The sequence below is a fragment of the Symphalangus syndactylus genome, chromosome 11 (assembly GCF_028878055.3).
Source record: "Symphalangus syndactylus isolate Jambi chromosome 11, NHGRI_mSymSyn1-v2.1_pri, whole genome shotgun sequence".
NCBI classification, from domain to species: domain Eukaryota; kingdom Metazoa; phylum Chordata; class Mammalia; order Primates; family Hylobatidae; genus Symphalangus; species Symphalangus syndactylus.
The window spans coordinates 44,405,820-44,432,763 of NC_072433.2; the positions used below are offsets into that span (position 1 = coordinate 44,405,820).

Here is a 26,944-nt window from a genome sequence, read left to right on the forward strand (position 1 = left end):
GAAGGGCTGGGCTTCCTTTTTTTCTGAATACCTTTCTACACATTGGGGCTCCTAGTGAGTTGTGGAGGAGCGGAACTGATGGATGACTCCAGCTCTTCAGGAAATGATCCAGGGGTCTTAGTGGACCACAGGGGGAATATAGCACATCAGCCATGTAATACAGCTAGTGGAGGAGAAAAATGAATACATAAAATCTACATGTCATCTTGAAGTCAGTCCTTATTACAAGAAAGGAATCCAGCCACTGGCTTCATGCCTTATTCTGGGTCCATTTTTGGCTATTGCATTTTTTTTTTTTTGAGGTGGAGTCTTGCTCTGTCTCCCAGGCTGGAGTGCAGTGGCGCTATCTCAGCTCACTGCAACCTCCGCCTCCTGGGTTTACGCCATTCTCCTGCCTCAGCCTCCCGAGTAGCTGGGACTAGAGGCGCCCGCCACCACGCCAGGCTAATTTTTTGTATTTTTAGTAGAGACGGGGTTTCAGCGTGTTAGCAAGGATGGTCTCGGTCTCCTGACCTTGTGATCCACCCGCCTTGGTCTCCCAAAGTGCTGGGATTACAGGTGTGAGCCACTGCGCCCGGCTGGGTATTGCATTTTTAAAAGGGACACACTAAGGATACTGCGGAGATAATCAAACTGAATTGTATCACAGAAAACTGTGGAAAAAACAAGTCTGAAGGTGAAATGGCTAAATGGTCACTGTCATATTACATCGCTATGGTTAATATATCTGACATTTAACTTTTTAGGGCCATTTTATCTGTTGTTTAATTTGTTCCTCATCACTAGTCCTGACTGAATGTGAATATTTACCAGACAATGAAGGCTAGGGCCCTCAATGCAGGATAGAGGTTGGCAGTGCTCTCCCTGGCTGCCGAGTCTGTGATACTGAAGTGAAGGCCTCTGAGGATGCTTTCAGATTTGATTTTGGTTGAGATAATATTGACGAAGTGCCTACACTTGTGATGCTCAGAAAATTTGTTTCCTTTCCCCTTTTTGAAGCACCATTTCTACCCAAGGGACCAGTCTTTGCTGGAGAGAGGGAGTATCGCTTAACCCTTTGCAGCTGTTTCCTTGGATTCTGGCTTGGGTCTCACTGTAGTTCTGTCTAAACATCGCTTGCTGGATCCCAAGTGTCCTACTTAGTAGCTGTGTGACTTTCGGCAAGTTACACGGGCTCACACTTCTCTGGCCTGCTGGCTCCTTGGAGGGATGTTGTATTACTTAGTGGTGATGGCAACCCTAGGGTGGGCTGGCATGGGGTCGGGGAGGGTGGGTCTGACAGCCTCCAGGGCCTCTCTCTGAGCCCCAGTGGCAATGACTTTCAGTGGAGAGAGCGACTTACCTTCAAGGGATTACTTTAGAACCTCAGGGTAGGATATGGAAATTTAAAAGTACATTGAAGGAAAATCCCTGCTATTTTAGTATATGGAGTCAGGGAGTAAAACCTGCTCACAAGACTGGCTGGAGCAGTGGCTGCCCAGCGGAGATTCTGTACCGGAGTCTCTCTGGCGTGTGTCCTAGCTCTTGGAGGCCCAGAGATCATTAGATGTTCAGGTTTGCCATGAGCAGATGTGGATTTGGTATTAGCAGCTTTTCCATGGGGATTGACGTGCCTAGTTTTGGGGATCCCTTTCAGAAAAGCAGCGGCTGGAAAATCAGCTCGTCTACCCCAGTGAACTACGAAACAGCCCACATTTGTATGGAGTTCTCGGCTCTCACTGACTGTGCTCCCTGCTTCACATGCAAGCTCTCATGTGCTCTTCACAGCACCCCTGCTCAACACATACTGTCATTAACCCCATTCTACAGGCGAGGAAACAGAGGCACAGAAAGGTAAAGTAACTTTCCTAAAGTCACACAGCTATTAAGTAGGACACGTGGGATTCAGACTTGCTTGAAACACTTGCAGGGACTGGAAGGGCCTGAGTTTGTGACCTTGATTGGCCAGCATACCCAGATGGGAAGGCTGTGTCTCAAAAAATTCCTGCAGGATTGGCCACAGTCATGCAAGAGAGCAGGGCAGGAGACTTGGGGAAGATACTGTTTTCATCTCAACCCTGCCGTTTCTCATTTATGTAACTCTGAGCAAGTTTCTTGCCCTCTGTGGCTTCTTTTATTCAAATGAATAAGGTCCTGGACTTGCTGATATTGAGGCACCTACCAGCTCTGAAAGGTTTCAGGTCCCCTTTTGGGGTCTGTGGTTGTAAGCACAAAAAGGTCTCCTTCCTTGCCTCCATATGTTGATTGCATTTCCCTTTCTCACTGCCCCTGTTCAGTCCCCCACTCTGCACACAAGGAAGCCAGGTCCCCACAAAGCCAAGTCGTGCCATGGGCATGGGGCCTGTGTGTATGTTCTCAATCAACCCCTTTACACTTTACACTTTCTAATGTCCCTCTGAGGACCCTGGACCACCCCCCCCTTTTTTTTTTTTTTTTTTTTTACTCCTAAGTCTTCCTTCCTAAGAAGCCCTTTCTAAGGATTCTTCTTTTGGTCAGGAGAAAAACCACAGTTTCTCCTAAGCTGGTTGTGACTTGGATGTCAAGGACCAGTCCTACAGCAGCACAATGATCACACAGCCGAGGCTTGTTTTCTGATTGCTTACTTTCTAAAGGGATGCACTAAGTTGGAAGGACCATTTGTAGCGTGCCAGAGGATGGCATCTGGAGGTGAAGGGTCCCATGACAGAAGGAGCCTGAAGGTGGCAGTGAGAGGGGCTATTTAGAGGGCCACGCTGGGTATTCTGGTGAACACCTTTTTAGCTTCTATGTCCCCTTCGACCATGTGGGGGTGGATATCCACATTCATTCCTGCATCCTTGCACAGCTTGAGCAAGGTCCGAATGTTCTCCTTGGATAACCTCAGGTGTCTGTTCAAGAGAAGGCAAAAGAGGTCAGTTGAAGGTGGAGTCATAGCAGCTTCTAACTTTATTGAAAAAAGCTTAGATTTAAGCAGCAGTAAGTGTGGGTGCTCTGCAAGGGGCTGGATCTCCCAGTCATCCGTGGAGCGGATAGAGACTTTATAAGACAGTGGGACACCCCACAAACGCGGTGGGAGTTTGCATTGGTGTAACTGTTTTGGCAGTCAGTTGCCTCCAAAAAAAAGCATTCATTATCTTTGACTCAGTAACCCCACTCAGGTCCTTAATGTATCCCAAGAAGAGAAGTCAATGGAAAGAAAAGCTATATAAATAAAAGATGTTCATTTTGGGATTGTCAACAACAGGAAAATGAGTAAATCCACTAACAGAGAAATGGTCAATCTGACAATGGACTACCTCATGTCAAGGATCGTAATTAAACGGCCATAGTTAGAATGGCATTAGGAAGAAGATGGTGCCACATGGCTGTGACAGTACCAAATGGAGAGAAAAGACAGAATGTGAATTGTTACATGATTTGTCACTGTCATGTGCACATACACTGAGAGAGGTCACGGGCCGGGAAAGATACAGACAGTGGCAATAATCGCTGAGCAAAGTTGCAGGCATAGCGGTTAGCATTTGTTTTTAATAATATCCACACAACTTAAAAATCAGACCATTGATTTAGAATATTAGCTAGAGCCCTATAATTCTGCTACTGAAGAATGGGATCAATCCCATTTGTACTGTGTGATCCAGAGAGCTCCTTATTCTACCAGCAACTCTGACCTTGGTCCCAGCTTTAGTATAGGGTGTAGGCCCCCTATTCAGGCTGCCTGCTGGTTGCTTACTTTGCCACAGACTACGGGAGAGGAGCTGTGTGTTGATATAACGTGATTTTCTGCCTGTTAGGAATGGCCACTGTTCTTTAAGATCTTCCCAGAGCCTACCTGTTCTTATGGCCAGCTCAGACCCCCTCACCAATCCCCACACTTGGACTACTTTTTCCCTGATCAGCCTAGCCTCTGAGGGTCTCATGCATATGTATACTGGGAACTCCTTAAGATCTCATCCAAGTGCTGTGGCTCACATCTGTAATCCAGCACTTTGGGAGGCCAAGGCAGGTGAACCACTTGAGAATAGGAGTTCAAGACCAGCCTGGGAAACATGGCAAAACCCCATCTCTACTAAAAATACAAAAATTAGCTGGGTGTGGTGGTGAATACCTATAATCCCAGCTACTCAGGAGGCTGAGGCACGCGAGTTGCTTGAACCTGGGAGGTGGAGGTTGCAGTGAGCCGAGATCGCACCACTGCACTCCAGCCTGGGCGACAGAGAGAGGCTGTCTCAAAATAATAATAAATCCTACTCTGAACCACTTCATTCTTTTTTGGATGTTTCTTGAATGGCTTCATATGCTGTCTCTTCAAATATTCTTTCCCTCTCTTTGGAGGGCAGGAGTCCTGTCCAAATCTCTTTTCCCCCACCATGGAACCCAGGTAGACTGTCTGTTGCTCAGAGTCAATTAGAACCACATGGCCCATCTGAAAGCCATGGCCAAAGTCATCCACCCATGGAACCAGCCAGCAAAGGCAGTCTGCTGAGATCTCTCCCGTTCATCTTGAAGCCAGTTAACCATTCTACTCATCCATCCTTCTGCCAGTCAGTGAGCAGAGCAGGACTTTGTGATGGAGTTATTAGATTGCCAGATATTTGAGGCCATCTTAAACCTACAGATGAGTTTACTGATGTCAACTTTACAAGGATGATGACAACTACATTACTCTGTTGTTTTGTTTCCTTATTTGCTAAAGTTTCTGAACTTTGTCAGTTACAACTTTACAGTAAAGGAAAACACTGAGCTAGGGAGAGGGATGCTTGTTTTTTGAGGGGGGAATCTGGACTCCATTTGCTGAAAACCAGAGAGCACTGATAAACAGGACAGAGAGCAAGTGAGAAGGGAGACTCTTTGGGAAGAGCAGTAAATATCAAATGGTTTCACACTTTGTTCGTGATCCCTTTGACAGTCTAAAAGTCCAAACATGCAGCAGGTAGGTCACTGAGGATGGTGGCTACCATCACCAACAACTCAACCCCACAGTGCAAAGGATCATAGGGAAATCTTCCTATTAAGACAAAGCCACATTCTTTCCTTTTTGAGTAATATTGAAACAAATGGAAATATTGGGAGGGTTGTTGAAAGGTGTGGCATCAAAGTGGCAGCACCTAAATGACATGCCCACTCAGGGGATGGTCTACCAGCAGGTGAGCTGCTGGAAACCCACTGGCTTGAGCCCTGGAGCAGTCCTTTGGGACCAAAGGGCAGAGCTCAGCCAAGCCAAGCCCCTACTCCTAGATCTTCAGGTTAAGCCAAAGTGTTTGAGCCAGGGACAGGAGTGAGCAAAGCCTGTTCCAGGACCCCACCCCATCTGCCCAGGGGGTGGCAGCTCTCACCGGCAGCTCAGCACCTCCTCTGGCTTCAACATCCTCATGGTTTCCATCTTAGGTTCGGTGCTTTTCTCCATTAGGCTCTTTAGCTTGCGTTCGTAAGCCATGTCAGGCATCTTGTTGGACCAGTCTCTTGTGAAGGTTGTCCTCCGGCTGCTAAAGGTACCCTCCTGTAACATGGGATCTAAGACAATGCTTTGTCGACGGAATGGGTTTGGCCACTGAGTGGACTCTGGGTCGATTGCATCTTTGATGTCTGTATCTGAAATTAGACAGATGCCATCAAAGAGTTAGATCGTGGGAGACGTGAGAGGTGGGGTAGGCGGGAAGGGGATGAAGGCCGGAGGAATGCATGGACTTCAAACAATACCTGTTCTGAGATATGAGGTCTTTTCATGGCTTCCACAGGTTCTCTATACCCCTTCTCCCCTTTCTTTTTTTGAGACTGTTTCCTCTCTCTGTGGCCCAGGCTGGACACAGTGGCACAATCATACCTCACTGCAGCCTCTATCTCACAGGCTCAAGCGATCCTCCTGCTTCACCCTCCCGAGTAGCTGGGCCTATAGGCACATGCCTCCACTCCTGATACATTTTTATATTTTTGTAGAGCTAGGGTTTTGCCATGTTGCCCAGGCTGGCCTTGAACTCCTGGGCTCAAATGGTCCACCTGCCTCAGCCTCCCAAAGTGCTGGGATTACAGGCATGAGCCACTGTGCCTAGCCCAGGTTCTCCTTCTTTATTTGTTCAATCCTTTTACCCCTCCCTCCTTTCTCCCTGCCCTGTTGCAACTCCTTTCCTTTCCCTCCTTCCCCCTTTCTGCTTCTTTCAATCTGTTCTCTCCATCCTCCCCAGCAGGAGTTCCCCTAAGTGGAATGAGCCTAGAGGAGGTAGCTAGAGGATATCTTCTGATATCCCAGGGAAGGTATCAGAGGAGAAAAGCTTTGAGCTGGGTTTAATAGGGCGAATAGTTGATCAGTTAGAAAAGGAAGGAAGGGATCACAGGCAGAGGAACAGAGTGTGTGAAGGCACAAATACACGAAATGAAATGGTGAGTGTCCGATGTGACCCAAATATGGGGTTTGTACCAAACAAAATGTTGTTGGACTTGCAGGGGTGCCCAACATTTTGGCTTCCCTGGGCCACACTGGAAGAAGAAGAATTTTACTGGGCCACCCCTAAAATCCACTAACACTAATGATAGCTGATGAGAAAAAAAAAATCGCAAAAAAAATCTCATGATGTTTTAAGAAAGTTTACAAATTTATGTTGAGCCACATTCAAATGCGTCCTGGGTCCCATGTGGCCAGCCCGAAGGTTGGACTAGAGCTTGGACACCTTAATATTTTTTTCTTGCTAAATTTCCTGCTAAGTGTTTTACGTATTTTTACTCAGGAGGATGGAATATTCTGTACTCATTTCCATTTCTAACTGGTATGACAAGTATATAGAGAAAAGTCTACTGTTTTTTAAAAACTATATTTGTCAGCTGGGCATGCTGGCTCATGTCTATAGTCCCAGCACTTTGAGAGGTGAGGCAGGTGGACCATTTGAGCCCACGAGTTCAAGACCAGCCTGGACAACATGGATTGAGGCCAGGAGTTCAAGACTAACAAAGTGAGACTCCATCTCTACCAAAAAAAAAAAAAATTAGGGGGGTAGTGGCACATGCCTGTCATCCTAGCTACTTGGGAGGCTGAGGTGGGAGGATTGCTTGAGCCCAGGAGGTCAAGGCTGCAGTGAGCTATGATCACACCACTGCACTTCAGCCTTGGTGACAGAGCGAGACCCTGTCTCAAAAACAAACAAACAAACAAAGCAAACAAAAAACTATATTTGTCTAGTATACCAGCAACCACAGTAAATTTTATAACTTTTTAACTAGAATTTCATGAGTTTTGCAGATATACGATCATATTAGGGGAAAAAAATGAATGTATCATTTCTCTAATATTTATCAAAATTATACATTATTTTTAATACATATTACATTTGACAGACCCTGTAAAACATTGCCAATAATGATGATAGGGATTATGCCTCATTTTGTTCCTGATTTTAAGTAATTTGGGCATCGCATCATTTAGAATGTTATTTGCCCCTATTTGGGATACATGTTTTATAATATTTTAGTGGTTTTATCCCTGGTTAACATAGAGTTTTTACTGGTAATAATTGCTTGATTCTAGTCATTGCTTTTTTTTTTTTTTTTGCCATGAACTGATATAATCACATTTTTTCCTTTAATATGTTAATGTAATAAATTGTGTTCTTAGATATCCTGATAATGAACCACTGCTCACCTGCTGTAATAAAGCCCACTTGTTCATGGTGGAATTCATTTCAGACACTGTACATTTGATGTATTTTCATACATTGAGTATGTTTGCTAAAAATTTTTAGATTTTCGCATTTATATTATTGTGAGATTAGCCAACTTTTTTGGTATAACTTTTAATATTAAAGTTCTGCATTAATTTAATAGCTTTTTAAATTAATGCAGAAATGTCTATATTTTATACAGTCTGTAATAGTTGAAGTAATGTTAGAATTATTTGCTCTTTAAATGTTAAAACCTTGCATGAAACCATTTGTCTTAGTGCTGTTTTTTACTGGGAAAATGTTAATTATTTTTCAACCTTCACTGCAGAAATTGCCCTATTCAATTTTTCTGCTCTTTATTGTACCAATTTTGATAATATATAGTATAATAGAAAATCATCCATTTCCTTTAGGTTTTAAAATGTATTGTATAGAGGAATAGTATTCTACTACAATTCTTTTATTTGCATCCCTTCTCATATAAAATCTTGTGTATTTTTACTCTTCTTTTTAACAAGGCTTATGATTACTTTATAGCAATTGCTTTCATGTCACTTGCTTTCTCAAAAAGCTAGCTTTATATTGAGTCTTTTAACAACTTTTGATCTTGATATTATTCATTAATCCCAGCCAGTATTTAATATTTTAATTTTCTCTTTTTCATAGTAATTCTTTCTTCTACTTATTAAATTAATAAAAGTGTTGGCAATTTCTTTTATTATGTGTTTTATAAAGAATTATTACTTTTAGTTTTTACTGTAAATTTTCTTCTGAGCATATATTTTGCCTATGTCTCATAGGTTTCGGTATGAAACAGGCTTATTTCATTAGTTATTTTCTTTGATACAAGGGTAATTTGGATGTGTGTTTTTTAATTTCCAATTTTTAAAGTTGAGGGTTATTTCTAATTGTTGGTTTAGGATGATGTAGGTAGCCCTAAAATCTTTACTTTTTTGAATGTTAATTTTTTTTATGACAAAGCACACAGGTGATTTTTGTAAATATTGTTTGGATATATAAAAATACGTGTTCTCTATTCAGATGTAAAGCTACAGTTTGTTAACTGCATTGTTAAATTCTTCTATGTATTTCCTGTTATTGTCTATATGATCTTCTGTTTGGTTCTGAAGGAGGTGTATTAAAATTTACCCCCATAGTGGGGAGAATGGGAGAGAGATGTGGGTTGGAAGGCTACCTATCGGGTTACCATGCTGTATTAGTCTGTTCTCATACTGCTAATAAAGATGTACCCAAGACTGGGTAATTTATAAAGGAAAGAGGTTTAATTGACTCACAGTTCCACATGGCTGGGGAGGCCTCACAATCATGGCAGAAGAGCAAGGGACATCTTACATGGCAGCAGGCAAGAATAACTTGTGCAGGGGAACTCCCATTTATAAAACCATCAGATCTCATGAGACTTATTCACTATCATGAGAATAGCATGGGAAACACCCGCCCCCATGATTCAATTACCTCCCACCAGTTTCTCCCACAACACTTGGGAATTGTGGGAACTACAATTCAAGATGAGGTTTGGGTGGGGACACAGTCAAACCATATCATATGCTCACTACTTGGGTGATAGGATCATTTACACACCAGGCATCAACGACACAGAATTTACCCATGTAACAAACCCGCACATGTACTCCTAGAACCTAAAAGTCGAAATAAAATAAAATGTACCTCTATAACTGTATGTTTAACAGGTTGTCCCTGCATTTCTAAATGTTTTGTTTTATTTATTTACCTACTACATTTTTTGATGCATGTAGGTTTATGGTTATTACTTATTCCCTTTAACTTTATAAAGATCCCTTTTTTACTCTATGTGTTTCTTTTAGCCTCAATTCTAACTCATCTACTTGCATTTCCTTGTTGTTTCTTTGCTTTTCCTTTTGTCATAAACTTTTCTATCTCACCTGGTTTTAAATGTGTATCTAGATTTTTATTTTAAATTACTTCCTAATATGTTGTTTCTAGTCTCTCCTAGAGAATTTTCTGCAGATGAAGGAACGTATGGCTGATAAAAATCCCTAAATATTTCTGAATCTACAAATATAAGTCATTTATTTGATAGTGACTTATGTGAGTTCAGGTCAGTATCATGGGGGTCTTTACTCTTAGTAATGCATATGTGCTATTCCACTTCCAGGTTGATGGCAGGCTGATTTTTTTCCCCTTGTAAGTAAATTATTCTGTCTGTAAGCTTATAAGATTTTATCAACAAAGTTTGGGAATTTTATCAGGATATTCCTAGTGGAAATGCGTCTAGACCTCCTACAATTACATAAATGCAGAGACAGTGGCCTGAGGTGTGGGTGTGACCCGCCCAAGGTGTCACAATGAGTTAGTGGCTGAATTAGGACTCTTTATGGCACATGGTGCTCTGGCATGGTAGCTGGTCCTTGACAGGGTGATAAGGTCAGGTGGCCTAAGCAGTCCCTGTTTGTGCGTGGAGGAAATTGGCACTATGCTCCTGGAGGATCATGAGCTGCACATTCTCTTTGACACAAATAAGGAAATTCCTTGGAGAAAGGGCAATTGCCTTTCCTGAAACATCTGATCCTCTTCCATGCAAGGTGGGTCTCATGAAGGAAAGAGCGATAGCAATATAAAAAGTAATGACAATTACACAGATTAGTTAACATGTGTTGAGTGACTCACATACCAGGCAGTGTTCAAGGGCTTTCTGGCAGTGGGGGCACTTTAGTCTCACAACCACATCATATCCATTTGACAAAGGAGAACATTGAGGATCAGAGGGATTAGGTAATGTGCTCCAGATGTCACAGATTGTTAGTGGTGAACCGAGGACATGAGCCCACATTGTCAGAGCCTTTTTCTGGAAGCCTGTCCTGGCCACTCTTTTGGACAAAAATGACCCACATTCCTGGGTTTGTGGCTGAAGAGATAGGTTATATTTCTAGTGAGCCATGTTTGGGACACCAGAAGCTCACTCTGTGCTCATGGAGACAAAAGGGGTATGGCCTTCTAGCCCTGTGCATTAGGAATGTATCTTTGGCCTGGCATCTACACAACATTCTGGACATAGGTGCACAGGGAGGGAATTCCCTTTCCAGTCTACTACTCAGACTTTGCAAAGATTTACTTTGGCAAGGTGTTACAGTTGTTTTCCCAGGATCTTTTCCTGGCTCATAGCCAGAGCAACCTTTCTAAAATTTAAATTCAACTTGGTAATTTCCGTAGTAAAACTTTTCAGTGACTTGCTATTGCACTCAATAAGGGTTATGTTTTGGAAAGGCCAATCTGAGACTTCTGCCTTCAGCCAAGATGGGGTAGCAGGGATTCAATTTATCCTTCCACCTTAAGCAATTAAAAAACTGGGCATGTCATATGAAATAGCGGTGTTTAGACACTGGACAACACACGACACAGGGCAGTGATCCTTGAGTGAGGGGAAAGAAATGAGGGGAGCCCAATGATTGCCCCAGCCTTCATTTGGAAGATGCTTCCAAGTTGCAGCATGGGGTTGTGGGGAAGCCTAGGCAAAGGCAGAGCCTAGCAGTCCCCTTGAGTTGGGGAGAGAAACCAGATAATTTAGGTTAAACCGTAAGAGCTAGAACAAGAGGAAAAAGCTGCACCAAGAACTGCAAAGTTATGCAAAGATTCCTCTCAGCTGAGGACTAGTCGGCACAAGCCAGAAAAGAAAGTACTCCAGTGAAAGAATTGGTAGACAAGAACATGACAGCAGCTAGTATGACATACTCTTGTTATGCCCTCCAAGGCAGGGTCACATTAAGAAGAGACACAGAAGATTTAAAATGACCCAAATTGAAGTTCTCGAGATGAAAATAACAATATTTGAAATAAAAATTCTATTGGATGGCATTAACAGAAGATTAGGTATTAGAGAAGAAAAGATTAGTGGACTTGAAGGTATAGCACAAGAAACTATACGAGATGAAACACAAAGAGAAAAGACTGAAAGATGAAGAAAAACACAAGATGAATTTTGGGACTTTAAATAGGTGTAATTGGGGTGCCTGAAAGAGAGGGGAGAGAATGGAGAAATGAAATAAATTTGTGAAGAAATAATGTCCAAAAATTTGTCAAATTTGATGAAAACTGTAAACCAAGAATTTCAACAAACCCCAAATACAGACCCAAGAAACATTAAGCAAATGACACTAAGGCACATCATAAGCTCCTTTCTTAAAAGAAAATCTTAGAAGCCAGAGGAAAAAGATACATTACAGAGGAACAAAAATTAGGAAGGGCACCAGCTTCCTGTTGCAAACAAGCTAGAGGACAGTAGAGCAACCTTTACAGTATTGGAAGAAGAAAGGTTGACAATCTAAAATTCTACACTCAGCAAAAGTGTCTCTCAGAAACAAAAGTGAAATAAAGACCTTTCTGGATATACAAAAGCTATATGAATTTATTACCAACGAAGTCACACCACAAGATACGTTAAAGGAAAATCTTCAGGTAGAAGGAATTATTCCACACAGAAATCTGGATCCAATGAAGAGCACTGGAAATGTTAAATGTGTGAGTAAACACAAAAGTCTCTTGAAAACATAAGTGCTTGGGGCAAAAATCATAACACTTGCAGTGTTCATAATATGGAAAAATATATGTGTGGCAACAACAGCATGTAGAAGCGGAGGGGAGAAATGGAAGTATACACTCGTAAGGCTCTTATGCTTTACATAAAATGAAGATAGACTGTGCTAGTTTAAAGAGGTATACTACACACTGTAACAGAATCACTAAAATGATTTTTTTTTTTTTTTAATACAGAGTCTCGCCCTGTTGCCCAGGCTGAGTGCAGTGGTGCAATCTTGGCTCACTGCAACTTCCGCTTCCCAAGTCCAAGCGATTCTCCTGCTTCAGCTTCCTGAGTAGCTGGGATTATAGGTGTGCATCACCACGCTTGGCTAATTTTTGTATTTTTTTTTTTTTTTTTGAGATGGAGTCTCCCTCTGTTGCCCAGGCTGGAGTACAATGTCACGACCTCGGCTCACTGCAGCCTCTGCCTCCTGGGTTCAAGTGATTCTCCTTCCTCAGCTTCCTGTAGCTGGGACTACAGTCACGTGCCACTATGCCTGGCTAATTTTTGTATTTTTAGTAGAGACGGGGTTTTGCCATGTTGGCCAGGTTGGTCTCGAACTCCTAAGCTCAGGTGATCCACCCACCTCTGTCTCCCAAAGTGCTAGGATTACAGGCATGAGCTACCGAACCGGGCTGCAACAAAGAGTTATAGCTAGGAAGCTAATGAAGGAGATGAAATGGAATCATAATATTTGGTCTAAAAGAGGGCAGGAAAAGAAGAAAGAAAGCAAAGAATAGATGGAACAAGTTAGAAACACATGTGAAGATATGTGTTAATTTCCACATTTTTGAATTTTCTAATTTTTCTCATGTTATTGATGTTTTGTTTTATACCTTTGTGGTAAGAAAAGATAGTTAATATAATTCTAGTCTTCTTGAATTTGTTAAGATGTGTTTTGTGCAGTGCAATAAAATTAGAAATCAAGACCAAGAAAATAACTTAAAACCATATAATTTTGCTGGGCACAAGCCTATAATTCCAGCACTTTGGGAGGCCAAGTTGGGCAGATTTCTTGAGCTCAGGAGTTTAAGACCAGCCTGGATAACATGTCAAAACCTTGTCTCTACAAAAAAATACAAAAATTAGCTGGCCATGGTGGCATGCACCTGTAATCCCAGCTACTTGAGGGGCTGAGGTGGGAGGATTGCTTGAGCATGGGAGGTCAAGGCTGTAGTGAGCCACGATCCTGCCACTGCACTCCAGCCTGGGTAACAAAGTGAGACCTTGTCTTAGGAAGAAAAACCCCATACGATTTCATGGAAATTAAATAGCCTGCTCCTGAATGACTTTTGGGTAAATAATGAAATTAAGAAAGAAATCAAGAAGTTATTTGAAACAAATGAAAATAAAGATAAAATATACCAGAATCTCTGGGATACAGCTAAGGCAGTGTTCAGAGGGAAATTTGTATCACTGATCACTCACATCAAAAAGTTAGAGAAATCTCAATTTACCAACCTAACATCACAACTAAAAGAACTAGAGAACCAAGAGCAAACCAACCCTAAAACTAGCAGAAAACAAGAAATAACCAAAATCAGAGCTGAACTGAAGGAGTTTGAGACACACAAAATAAAACATTTACAAGATCAAGGAATCCAGGAGTTGTGGGTTTTTTAAAAAAAATTTTTTTTCTTAATAGAGACAGGATCTCACTATGTGGCCCAGGCTGGTCTTGAACTCCTAGGCTCAAGGCATCTGCCCGTCTCGGCCTCCCAAATTGCTGATATTGCAGGTGTGAGCCACCACAGCTGGCCTGGTTTTTTGAAAGAATTAATAAAAGAGATAGACTGCTAGCTAGACTAATAAAGAAGAAAAGAGAAAGGATCCAAATAAACATAATTAAAAACTACAAAGGAGATATTACCACTGACCTCACAGAAATACAAATAACCGTCAGAGAATATTATGAAAACCTCTCTGTACACAAGCTAGAAAAAGTGGATAAATTACTGGACACATACACCCTCTCAAGACTGAACTGAACCAGGAAGAAACTGAATCCCCAAACAGACTAATAATGAGCTCCAAAATTGAATCAGTAATTAACCTACCACCACCACCAACAACAACAACAAAAAGCCCAGGACCAGACAGATTCACAGCCAAATTCTACAAGATGTACAAAGAAGAGCTGGTACCATTCCTACTAAAACTATTCCAAAAAATTGAGGAGGAGGGACTCCTCCCTAACTCATTCTATGAGGTCAGCATCATGCTGATACCAAAACATGGCAGGGACACAACAAAAAAAGAAAATGTCAGGTCAATTCCTTGGACATTAATGCAAAAAGCCTTAACAAAATGCTGACAAACTAAGTCTGCACAAGAAAAGAAACTATCAACAGAGTAAACAGACAACCTACAGAATAGAAGAAAAAAATTTCAAACTATGCATCTGACAAAGATCTAATATCCAGCACCTGTAAAGAACTTAAACAAACTTACAAGAAAGAAAAAACAACAACAAAAAAGTGGGCAAAGGACATGAAAAGACACTTTTCAAAAGAAGACATACATACATGCAGCCAACAAGCATATGGAAAAAAAAATCTCAACATCACTGATCATTAGAGAAATGCAAATCAAAACCATAATGAGATACCATCTCATACCAGTCAGAATGGCTACTATTAAAAAGTCAAAAAATAACAGATGCTGGTGAGGTTGTGGAGAAAAGGGAACACTTATGCACTGCTGATCAGAGTGTAAATTGGTTCAACCATTGTGGAAAGCAGTGTGGTGATTCCTCAAAGAACTAAAAGTATAACTATCATTCAACCCAGCAATCCCATTACTAGGTATATACCCAAAGGAATATAAATCATTTTACCATGAAGACACATGCACACATATGTTCACTGCAACATTATTCACAAGAGCAAAGCACGGAATCAACTTAAATGCCCATTGATGGTAGGCTGAATAAAGAAAATATGGTACATATACACCATGGAATACTATGCAGCCATAAAAAGAACAAGACCATATTCTTTGCAAGAACATGGATGGAGCAGGAGGCCATTATCCTTAGCAAACTGATGCAGAAACAGAAAACCAGAGACTGCATGTTCTCACTAATAAGTGGGAGCCAAATGATGAGAACACATGGCCACATAGAAGGGAACAAAGGAAACTGGGGCCTACCTGAGGGTGGAGGGTGGGAGGAGGAAGAGGTTCAGGAAAAATAACTAATGGGTACTAGGTTTAACACCTGGGTGATGAAATAATCTCTACAACAAACCCCCATGACACGAATTTACCTATGTAACAAATCTGCACATGTACCACTGCACTTAAAAAAAATGACTTGTGGTCCAACATATGATCACTTCTGGAGAATATTCTACGTACATTTGAGAAGAATGTATATTTTGACAGAATGTGTAAACATATGTTAGGTCCATTTGGTCTATAGTTTTGTTCAGATCTGCTGTTTTCCTTATTAATTTTCTGCCTGCATGACCTACCCATTGTTGAGAGTGAAGTGTTAAAGTCCCCTACTATTATTGTATTGCTGTTTATTTCTCCTTTCAGTTCTGTTTCTTTTTAATATATTTAGGTACTCTGATGTTGAGTGAATAAATATTTTAATTGTTATGTCTTCTTGATGAATCAATCCCTTGTTATATGACAACCTTCTTTTTTTCTTGTGACAGTTTCTGACTTAAAATCTGATATAAGTATAGCCACTGATTCTCTCCTTAGATTACCATTTGCATGGAATATCTTTTCCAATTCCTTCTCTTTCAAGCTGTGTGTGTCCTTAAAGCTAAAGTGAGTCTCTCATGGGCAGCATATAGTTGGATCTTGTTTTTATTGAATTCAGTCAGCCAGTCAGTGTCTTTCAATTGGAGCATTTAATCCATTTATATTTAAAGTAATTATCAATAGGTAAAAACTTACTGTCATTTTGGTCATTGTGTTTTGACTGCTTTGCAGTTTCTTTGTTTCTTTTTTTCTCTCTTGATGTCTTCTTTTGGGATTTAATGAATTTTTGGAGCGATATGTTTTTATTTATTTTTCTTTCATTTATTTACTACAGGTTTGTTCTTTGTGGTTACCACAGGCGTTGTACAAAACTTTTTTTTTTTTTTTTGAGATGGAGTCTCACTCTGTCGCCCAGGCTGGAGTGCAATGGCATGATTTTGGCTCACTGCAACCTTTGCCTCCCAGGTTCAAGCAATTCTCCTGCCTCAGCCTCCCGAGTAGCTGAGGCGCATGCCACCACGTCTGGCTACATTTTGTATTATTAGTAGAGATAAGGTTTCACCATATTGGCCAGGCTCGTCCTGACCTCGTGATCCACCCCCTCAGCCTCCCAAAGTGTTGGGATTACAGGCATGAGCCACTGTGCCCGGCCATAAAACATTTTATAGTTATAACATTCTATTTTAAACTAGTAACAACTTAACTTAGATGATATACAAAAACTATACTTTTACACTCCACGTGCCATTTTAGGTTATTGATAAAAAATATACATATATTTTGTATTGTGTATCCACTAACAAATTATTATATAGTTAATTTTAATACATTTGTTTTTTAGCTTTTATGCTAGAGTTGAAAGTCATTCATCCATCACCATTATGATATTAGAGAATTTGAAATTTGACTATATATGTATCTTTACTAGTTAATTTTATACATTCATGTGTTTTACATTGTTAATTAGTGTCCTTTTATTTCAGCTTGAGGAACTCACTTTATGATTTCTTATAAGGCAGGTTCAGTGGTGATGAAAACTCTCATTCTTTGGGAAAGTCCTTTCCTCTTATTTCTAAAAGACAGCTTTATCAGGTATAGTATCCTTGGTTGGCAGTTGTTTTCTTTCAATATTTTAAATATTCATTCCATTCTCTCCTGACCTGCAAAGTTTCTGCTGAGAAATCTACTCACAGTCTTGTGGGGGTTTCCTTGTATATAACAAGTAGCTTTTCTTCTGCTGCTTTCAAAATTCTTTCATTGTCTTTGACTTTTGACAATTTAGTTATAATATGTCTTGGTACAGACCTTTTTGTGTTCAACCTGTTTGGGAATCATTGGGCCTCATGAATCTTAATGTACATCTCTTTCCTCAAATTTGGGAACTTTGCAGCCGTTATTTCTTTCAATACATTTTATTACTCTATTCTCCTTATTAGACTCCCATAATATGTATTGTTTCACTTGCTAGTGTACCATAAGTCTGTTGGCTTTCTTTATTCTTTTTCAATCCTTTTTTTTTTTTACTCCTCAGACTGAATAATTTCAAATGACATGTCTTTAAATTCACTGATTCTTCTGTTGGATTGAGTCTGCCAATGAAGGGCTCTATTGAGTTTTTCAATTCAGACATCTTGTTCTTCAGCTCCAGGAATTGGTTTTTGGCTTTTTTTTTTTTTTTTTGATGGAGTTGTGCTCTTGTTGCCCAGGCTGGAGTGCAATGGCCTGATCTCGGCTCACTGCAACCTCTGCCTCCTGGGTTCAAGTGATTCTCCTGCCTCAGCCTCCTGAGTAGCTGGGATTACAGGCATGCACCACCACACCCGGCTAACTTTGTATTTTTAGTAGAGATGGGGTTTCTCCACGTTGTTCAGGCTGGTCTTGAACTCCCAACCTCAGGTGATCCACCATCCTTGGCCTCCCAAAATGCTGGTATTACAGGTGTGAGCCACCGTGCCTGGCCTTTTTTTTGCCTTTTAAAAAATGGTTTCTATTCCACTGCCGAATTCGTTTTGTCCAAGTATTGTTTTCCTATTTCATTTAGTTGTTTGTTTCCTTGTAGCTCAGTGAACGTCCTTAAGAGGATTATTCTGAATTATTTGTCAGTCAGTTCATCGAGTTGCATTGCTGTAGAATTGGTTATTGGAGCTTTATCAATTTATTTTAGTGGTGTAATGAAGAAACTCTATTTATTTGTTTATTTGTAGAGATGAGGGTCTCACTATGTTGCCTAGGCTGTTCTCAAACTTCTGACCTCAAATGATTCTCTTGCCTTGGCCTCCGAAAGTTCTGAGATTACAAGCATGAGCCACATTGCCTGATCCAAAACTCACTTTAAATATAAAGACATAAATAACTGAGGAAGGCCAATGTGGCAGTCATAGAGGTTGAAAGCAATTGGTGATTCTTATAGTGGATGAGGATCACGGTTAAGCTAAGATACTGGTTGTGGAAATGGAGAAGAAGAGAAAGAGATTAAAGATATGAAGGAGGCAGAAGCTACAGGACCCAGTAACTGGTCATGAAGGGAGAGTGAGGCAGAAGTGGTAGGATAGACTCTGACATCCAACTTCCACATTGAGATAGTACCATTTCCTGGGAGGGTGTATGTAATGTAATGCAGTCAGGATGTGCTTTGACTATGGCAACCCAAGCTAACATTGGGCATGGTGTATGTGACTATCTCTAGGCCCTTCCTAGGGGCTGCTTTGTTTTGAATTTGTCTGCCAATTCAGATCATACCCATTCATTTTAGTCCTCTTGCCGGTCTACACAAGAGGCTCTCCTTACTGTGCCCAGGCTCAGCCCTGACTAGGTCCTGGGTGCCACATCTTGAGGCCCAGACTGTTCCTAGATGCCTCTGAGCACCTTTTGCACTTGGGCTGGCCCATTTGCAACCATGTCACCCACTGGCCATTGGTCTTATTACATCAGGAGAGACAAGGCTTCTTCATTCTCCCGTAGAGTGGATTCGACTTGAATGGTGGAAAGAAGGGAACTGCGGGGAACCAAATGGGTGTCAAGTCAGCCTGACCTGCTGGCATCCTTGTGCAGTGAGATGTAAATAATTATTTAATCAGCTGGTATGGGTTTATTTTAGGGAGTGAATTGTTTAAGAAAATGTCTTAATAGACTACTTTGAGTGTGAAACAAGACAAATGAAACATGGTTCTCTTCAAGTAAAAAGCCAATGGGAAAGTGTTAGGTGGAGAAGGAAGAGGAGGGAGGAAAGAGATAGGAAGAGGGAGAACTGAGCAGTACCAGGACTTGGGTGAGGAAAGCAAGGTGCCCAGGGTGCAAAATTTAAAGAGGTGTTCACTCTCAGACTCACACAAGTGTATGATTCGCATCTGAGAGTGAGCGCTTCCTTAAATTTGGTGGCCTGAACTCCTGGTTCGCCTCACCTTACCCAGTCTTGGAGTGAGAAAAACATCAGGGGGCTACTTCCTGCAAAGACATGTAGCTAGGGAAAAATCTCCTGGTGGTAAGGGATAAAAGACTTTGAAGAACAAAGGAGTCTAATAATCAATCTCTAATTTGTTTGCTGTATAATTCTGTGATGTAATTTTTTCCCTCTGTTGACCCCAAGCCTTCAGTAGAATGTATTTACACACAATGACTTCGTGTGAGAGGTTTCAGGAGAAATCAAAGAGACAAGATAGCAGCCACTTGAAGCAAGATTTACAGAAGCTCCAGGGCCCAACAGGACCAGGATTTTGGAGCCAGACATTACGCTGGTAGTCACAGAAAATTTGGGGAAGGTATGGGGCTTCCCATAAGGCATAAGGGAGTCTAGTTTATTTTAAAATAAACCTTAAATATTATAGAATAATTGTGGTGTATTAGTCAAGGTTCCATTGAGGGTCAGAATTAATAGGATAGATGGATATATGAAGTGGAGTTTATTAAGGAGTATTGGCTCACACGATCACAAGGTGAAGTCCCACAATAGGCCATCTGCAAGCTGAGGAGCAAGGAAGCCAGTCCAAGTCCCCAAACCTCAAAAGTAGGGAAGCCGACAGTGCAGCCTTCAGTCTGTGGCCAAAAGCCCGAGAGGCCCTGGCAAACCACTGGTATAGATTCAAGTGTCCAAAAGCTGAAGAACTCGGAGTCTGATGTTCAAGGGCAGGAAGCATCCAGCACATGAGAAAGATGAAGGCCAGAGGACTCAGCAAGTCTCATCCTTCCAACTTCTGCCTGCTTTATTCTAGCTGTGCTGGCAGCTGATTAGATGGTGCCCACTCAGGTTGAGGGTGGGTCTGCCTCTCCCAGACCACTGACTCAAATGTTAATCTGCTTTGGCAACACCCTCACAGACACACCCAGGAACAATACTTTGCATTCTTCAATCCAATCAAGTTGACACTCAATATTAACCATCACATATGGATTTACAGAAATGTTGCAAAGAAAGTAAGGAGGATTCCTGTTTATCCTTTATCCATTTTCCCTTAATAACATCTTACGTCCATGGTATGTTTGTCAAGACTAAGAAATTAACATTTTTTTTGTATATTATAGAACTTTTTCAGATTTCACCAGTAATGCCCCTAAAGTGCCATTCTAGGATTTAATCTAGGATCCTAAACTGCACTGAAAGCCGACTGCATTTAAATCTTAAAGGGAAGTGACTGCAATTTGGTCACAATGGCTTTGGTATATTAAATGAAAAGGGGAAAAAAGATTTTGTTGCTGCTGTTGGGCACAATGGGGGCAATTTTATATATGAGAATTGACAGCCTCTGCTTGAAGGCTCCTGTGCACTTTTCTCCTGGGCTAATTGGAATCCCTTCCAGATTTCTCTTTTACCCTACACCTTTGTCCCAAGGGGCCAGACATAACAAATGTATCTGTTTTTCCAACACCACAGTAAAGACCACCTGAAATTTTAGCAAAATTTTTACTTAGAAAAAAAACACTAATATTTATTCAGCACCTCCTCTTGGTCAGGCTAATTACTTTTCATGCATCATCTTGCTTAAACCTCACAACCATACCGTGAGGCAGGTATTGTTATTGTCCAATTTTATAGATGAAAAACTAGACTCCAGAGATGGAATAAGTTGTCCAGGATTATACAACTCTGAGCTCCTTATAAAGTGGTAGAGCCAGGGTCAGGACCAGGCAGTCTTTGAAACTGGGGATCTGGCACAGCCTAAGCTCATCCCTTCCTAGAGGTGAGCAACCCCTGGCAGGTTTCAGGCCAGCAGAATTGCTACCTTCTCTAGTTGATATCGTCACAGTATCTAAATTAATTAGATGATTTGTAACTCATGAAGTTGATGTCACCAAAATAGCTTCAGGAACCCTGACACATGAGGCTGGTTTCCTGAGAAGGCAACACTTGGGAGGGGGCAGGGCCTTGACAGACACTTGCCTCCTGTTCACGTCACACCCCACTTGCCAAGAGTGACCCCAGGAGTGGTCCCTACCTAGCCTCCATGCGGGCTTCTGACTCCTGTGTGAAAAATGATTGGATTGACGTGGACGCTACTGCTCTAAGAATGGCGTGAGCTTTCGGTTTCTTCTAGAGGAGGAGATTACGGAGGAGGATTCTGGTAGCCGGGGCCAAGGTTTTTCCCTTACCAGATTTCTTGGGGCCATCCTTGACGTAGCTGCCAGGGACCATGCTGAGGTGTTTCCACTTTTGCTCCACTCCATAGAGCCTTCGGTATGAGGTGGCGTCCTTCCTGAATCTCTTTCCTAAGGCCTTGGAGGGAGCAGGTGAGAAGTCACACCCCAGTTACAGGACCTGGCTCACCCTCCCCGCTCCATCCCAAGCAAACAAACAGAGATTTCAAGGGTTTGCCGAAACTCAGGCAAAGGTAACCAAGGAGAGAGCTTCCCTGGGCCCTGGGAGAGGTCGGAGGGGCAGGGTCTGCCCATGGGTGCTTGCTCACCAACACCTCCCTCTTCTCCCCACCATATATCGGAGGGGTCCCTGGGGGCCTTGGAAACACAGGCCCTCGGAGGCCATTAGGTCTGGGTGGGTCTGCCCTGTTAGCTGCGTGGCCCGGAGGCTCCTGTCCCTCACTGAGCCACGGTGTTCTCATCTTCCAAGTGGTCTTCCTGAATGGTTTCGGGAATAAATGTGGGCAAGGAAGGATGTGACACCTGTGAAGAATGAAACTACAGGGAGGCAGCAATTGGGTAGCATGGCTGGACAGGGTAGGGAGGGGTGGAGATTTTATTTGAGTGTTAATGTGGGGCCAGAGTGAATTTCAGAGGCTTAAAATTTAGAAAGTAGGCAGACATTATGCAGGAGAGAAGCAGGGACCCCTCCTCCATTTGGAGACCCAGTGGGGGTGAGAGGGGGAAGAGGGGCCGTGTTACCTGCTGAGAAGTCTCCTTGGCCCTGCGGTTCCCTCTCCGTGCCGTCATGAGGCCTTTGCCTTTCTTCTCTTCCTTCTTCTCATTTTGATTAAGGACTGTCACCACTTTGGGCTTTTGCTTCTGAAAAGACAAGGGAAGAGAGCCCTGCAGCCACCCCTGTGGGGACAGCATCTCCTCCCTTTCCCCAAGGAGAAGGCTCCCAGGTGAGGGGCTGTCCCTCCCCTCCACGGGCTTCAGTACACACTCTAGGGCCTGTCGTCACTGTCCCTCTGCTTCCAGATGCTCCCTGGTATACATGTCGCCGCCCCCAGAGCGACTTTCTAAGCCTCAGGCCTGGTCCTGTTCCTCTCCACCTCAGAATCCATCAGGGGCTCCCCATCACCCCCCACATAAGGGCCTCACTCCCTAGCCTGCTAGGAAGCCCCTCCAGCCCCCACGTGGCCTTACCAGTTGTGACTTCCCTGCCCCTGCCTCCAGTCTGGAGTCACAGGAAGGCTGCCTGACTTTGAGCAGGTGCTGCTGATCCAGACCTCTGGGCCTTTGCTCAGCCCGGCCTCTCCCTTGGTCCCGGAGCACCCCAGGCCCACCCTATCCTGTCTTCCTGGAGTGGTGGTCACCACTGACCTTGCCTTTCCGTTTCCCCAGGTATTCCTTACCACCTGCCCAAGAGCTGAGCACTCCCTGCCCTGAATGGAGTTCCTTATGCATGGCACATTCCTGGCCCTCCTGCTCTCACAGGGGAGGCAGGGAGGGCAGGGTCATTAGGCATCTCCAGGGTCCCACAGTCCGGGAGCCCAGCAGAAGCACTTAAAGGGTGGGCCACCCAGGAAGCATCCCGCCTAGTCTATAAGGTGTAGGGATGGGTGCCAGAGCATCATGGGAGAAACTAAATAGACTGGGTCTCCTCTAGGAATGTGCTGCTTATGGTTACAGGGAGACAGTGGCCTGGACTGCAGTCTCCAGGTCAGACTGCCTGGATTCCTGCTCTATCCACGGCTGAGGGCTGAGTGACCTCGGCAAGTTTCTGCTCTCTCTGTGGCTTAGTTTCCTTGTCTGAAAGGTGGGAATAATAGTAGGACCTACTTCATAAGGTTACTGAGAGCAATAACTGAATTACGACATGCATGTGCAATGCCCTCCACGAATTATGGGGGGCGGGTTATTATGCGGGGTGGGTGGAAGGGAAGTTTCGATAAGCCATTTGGGAGTATGGAAGGAAGCTGTCCAAGGGCCTGCTCCATGTTGCAAGCTGCCTTCTAAGGAAGGTAATGCTGGTTAGCTTTGGGGTTTTGTTTGGCTTAGTGGAGAAACAGTGCAACTCAGAGCCAAGGCTGCATTTTCAGGCTGTGAGGAGCTAGGATGACCTATCTCCTCCAGGGCAGCCCCTTCCACCATCCCCCACTCAATCCTCAGCCTCCCTTGAAGAGTCACCTGAGCAGCTCCCCACACAGCCCCCATTTTGGGGAAGCTGAGCAGAATTGACATGGCAATGCTTTAGACTCAAGGAAACTGCAACATTCACTGATTCAGCATTCTCCATTGCTGAGACTTCAGACCTCAGGGGTCTTCGCTGATGCCAAATGGATCACAAGGGGAAATACCATGAGCAGTCTGTTGGGGGAAGAGCCTGGATGGCCAGGTCAGACCCCAGGAGAGAACAGAGGAGGTAACAGAGGGCCCTGAGTGGTGAAGATAGACCCCAACCATCTCACTAGAAGGTCCCCCATCACCTGCCGCTGTTGTGGAGACCTGCCAGCACACGTCATCTTCCTCTTAGAAGCTTCTTTAAAAGCCCAGATGCTTCTGGGAAAGGTAATGATGCTTGAAGACTTAATTATATTTCCCATGTAAACTTGCTCCCTCTCTAGGTCCAAAGTTATTTACAATAAAAGCCACATTTAAGGTAAAGCTGTTAAAATGTGATTATTAGAATCTTATCCTGGTAAAAGGAGATAGACCTGAACATATTAACCATGGAAGTGAATGTAATTCCTGTGATGATATTAAATTGAGTTTGGAGAGACCCAGAAGTCAAGCTTCCCCTTCGCCCCCAAATCAAGGCAGTGGGCAGGCTATCTGTAAATCATTAGCACCTTAGACTAAAATATGTTTGTCAGATGTGTCTGATGGAATTGGCACTCGAGATGTTTCTGACTATAAATGGTAAGTGGTATGGTTTGGATCTGCGTCTCTCCCCAGATCTCATGTCAAGTTGTAATCTCCAGTGTTGGAGGTGGGGCCTGGTGGGAGGTAATTAGATCATGGGGGCACTTTCTCATGGCTTAACACGATTCCCCTTGGTACTGTCACGAAGGCGAGAGTTCTCGTGAGATCCGGTCATTTAAAAGTGTGTGTGGCACCTTGTCCTCCCACTTCTTGCTCTGGCCATGTGAAGTGCCTGCTCCTCTTTTGCCTTCTGCCATGATTGTAAGCTTCCTGAGGCCTCCCCAGAAGTGGAATCTCCTATGCTTCTTGTACAGCCATGAGCCAATTAAACCTTTTTTTTTTTTTTTTAAATAAATTACCCAGTCTCAGGTATTTCTTTGTAACAGTATGAGAATGGACTAATACAGTAAGTACATGAACATAATGAAGCTTTCCCCAAAGGCAGGTGCTGACCTGGATAAAGCAGAGGAAGTGGAGGCAGTTATGGGGAGTTGGCCCAGCAAAGTCTGTGCGTTTTGGAATTGGATAAATCTCAGTTTGAGCCCTGGCTCTGCCCTTTATTACTTCTGTGACTTCAATAAAATGACTTATTTTCACTTTCCTTATCCTTCAACTGGGGGTAAAAATGGTGCCTCCCTGGTAGCCTGACTGGGAGCAATTGACCACACAACCCAGGTACAAATCTAAGCACAGGGCCTTGACCAGCGTAAACATTAAAAGTTAGTGATGTGATGAGCATTGTTATTAGTAATGGCATTTTTTACTCATTTTGCTCTAGGGTCAGAAGATTCAAGACCAGGTGGCATCATCTGCAGAGGACACCACTTTCCAAAGACATGGCTTGGTTCTTCATAGATGATGGGTCTTGGGGGAGCTCTGGGAAAAACTGAGGCAAACTTGGTTGCTATACTTCTTGGAGAAAGAGGAAAGGGTGGGTTAGAACTAGCTCTATGTAGGGTAGAAAAGAGGAGGTATGTTAGCTGGAGTTGCAGTTGCAGTAATGGCAGTGAGGAATGAATGTTCTTTGATTCTGAAGGCATCACAAGGAGGGAAGAGCTGAGGGCAGTAGGAGGATCCCATCCTGCAATATGGAGACCCAGAAGCCACTGCCCCTTGGCCCTTCTGACCAATACTAACATTTGCCCAGCTTGACTAAACTTTAGGCAGGTTTCTTCCTGATGATAGGCCCTTGGCCTCCTTTTCCTTAGAGCATTTCCTCTAGAAAACTTGCATTTGTAAATTTTTTCTCTGCCCCTTTGAGATGTAAATCTCTCAGTCTCTTGCTAGTTTTACAATCCAAGTATGTTTTTCTCAAGGACCTGGGAGGACCCTTTGAAATGTAATCATCACGAAAGATTGTACCCTGTCTCTCAGTCTCTGTGAGAGGATGGGAGCCTAACATTGATAAGTGCAAATTAGCAACACAGACAGCCTAATCATATTAACCAATCCCCCCACCCCCTTAATGTCCTTGGGTACTTCTCACTAGCTTATCCCAGCACTTCAAAACCATCCTGCCTTTTGTTTCAGGAGAGTTAAGTTCAGTCTCTCTCCCCTACTGCAACTATCTTGAGTAAAGTCTTCCTGCCATTTCTCTTGGATGGTACCCACCTCGGGAGCTTGTTTCTTCTTCCCCTGTCTCCGCTCCAGCCACTCCAGCACACAGGTGAGGTCAGACATGCGCCTCTCTTCAGCAGTCTCCCACACATATTTCCTCTTTGTGGGCATTAAATCCTTCAGGTCCACTGGTTGCTCTGACATTGTGGAGTCTTGCTAGTGGCTCGGGTGGGAGGTGGCTGGCACTCTCTCACTCTTTTGATCCCTTTGTCTGGACTTGATGGCCTGGTGACTCAGAAGGTAGGGTGTGGCCTCCAGATGTGAACATAAAGGGCAGAGTGAGCCAAGATGCTGGGATATTGGCCTTAAAAGGTGGAAGGCCTGGGGAGTGATTGTGAAGTCATTGCCAGGCTTGGTAGCTGGCCCTGAGGTCAGAGTGGAGGTGGGACATTGGCCACCTCCCACTGTTCTCCATGTGGCCACTACCCCTCTTCAGGCGCTATGTCTCCTCTGGACTCTGCCACAGCCTCTTTGCAGCCTCTCCACCTCTACCTCCACAGAGATCTTACTAAAATAAAGGTCAGTCCGTGCATCTTCCTTTCTCAAAAACCTTCAATGGCTCCTTGTTGCCTATCTAAAAAAAATCTAAATTCTTTAGTTTGGCATCCTGTCTTTCTATAGTGTACTCTAATTAGAAGAAAGCTTTTTATAAGCCCAATTCGTCTATGTTCACTTATTCATCCAACATGTGGTTATCAGGCACCCACTAAGTATTGGGAATGGTGCTGGGGATACAATGCAGGAGAAAAACACAGGCAGACCTCCTAAGACATATGGGCTAGTGGAAAAGACAGGGCAGATAATTACCGTATGAATCCATAATGACAAGTGAAGATGAATGCTCTCAAAGAAAGGAATGTAGTCTATGAAAGGCTCTATCAGTGGTACTAGACTTGGATGGGGTGGTGGG

At 43.1% G+C, this 26,944-nt stretch overlaps 1 protein-coding gene across 1 annotated transcript; it reads right to left on the reverse strand.

The window, feature by feature from the left end:
• Positions 1-2,569: 2,569 nt before the first annotated feature.
• Positions 2,570-26,314, reverse strand: C11H16orf78 (chromosome 11 C16orf78 homolog). Its single transcript, XM_055299794.2, has 5 exons — positions 26,029-26,314; positions 22,252-22,371; positions 21,505-21,628; positions 5,316-5,571; positions 2,570-2,867 (listed from the first exon to the last, which is right to left on the reverse strand). Exons 1-5 carry the CDS (start codon positions 26,176-26,178, stop codon positions 2,720-2,722), a joined length of 798 nt encoding a protein of 265 aa, XP_055155769.1. The 5' UTR covers positions 26,179-26,314; the 3' UTR covers positions 2,570-2,719.
• Positions 26,315-26,944: the final 630 nt, after the last annotated feature.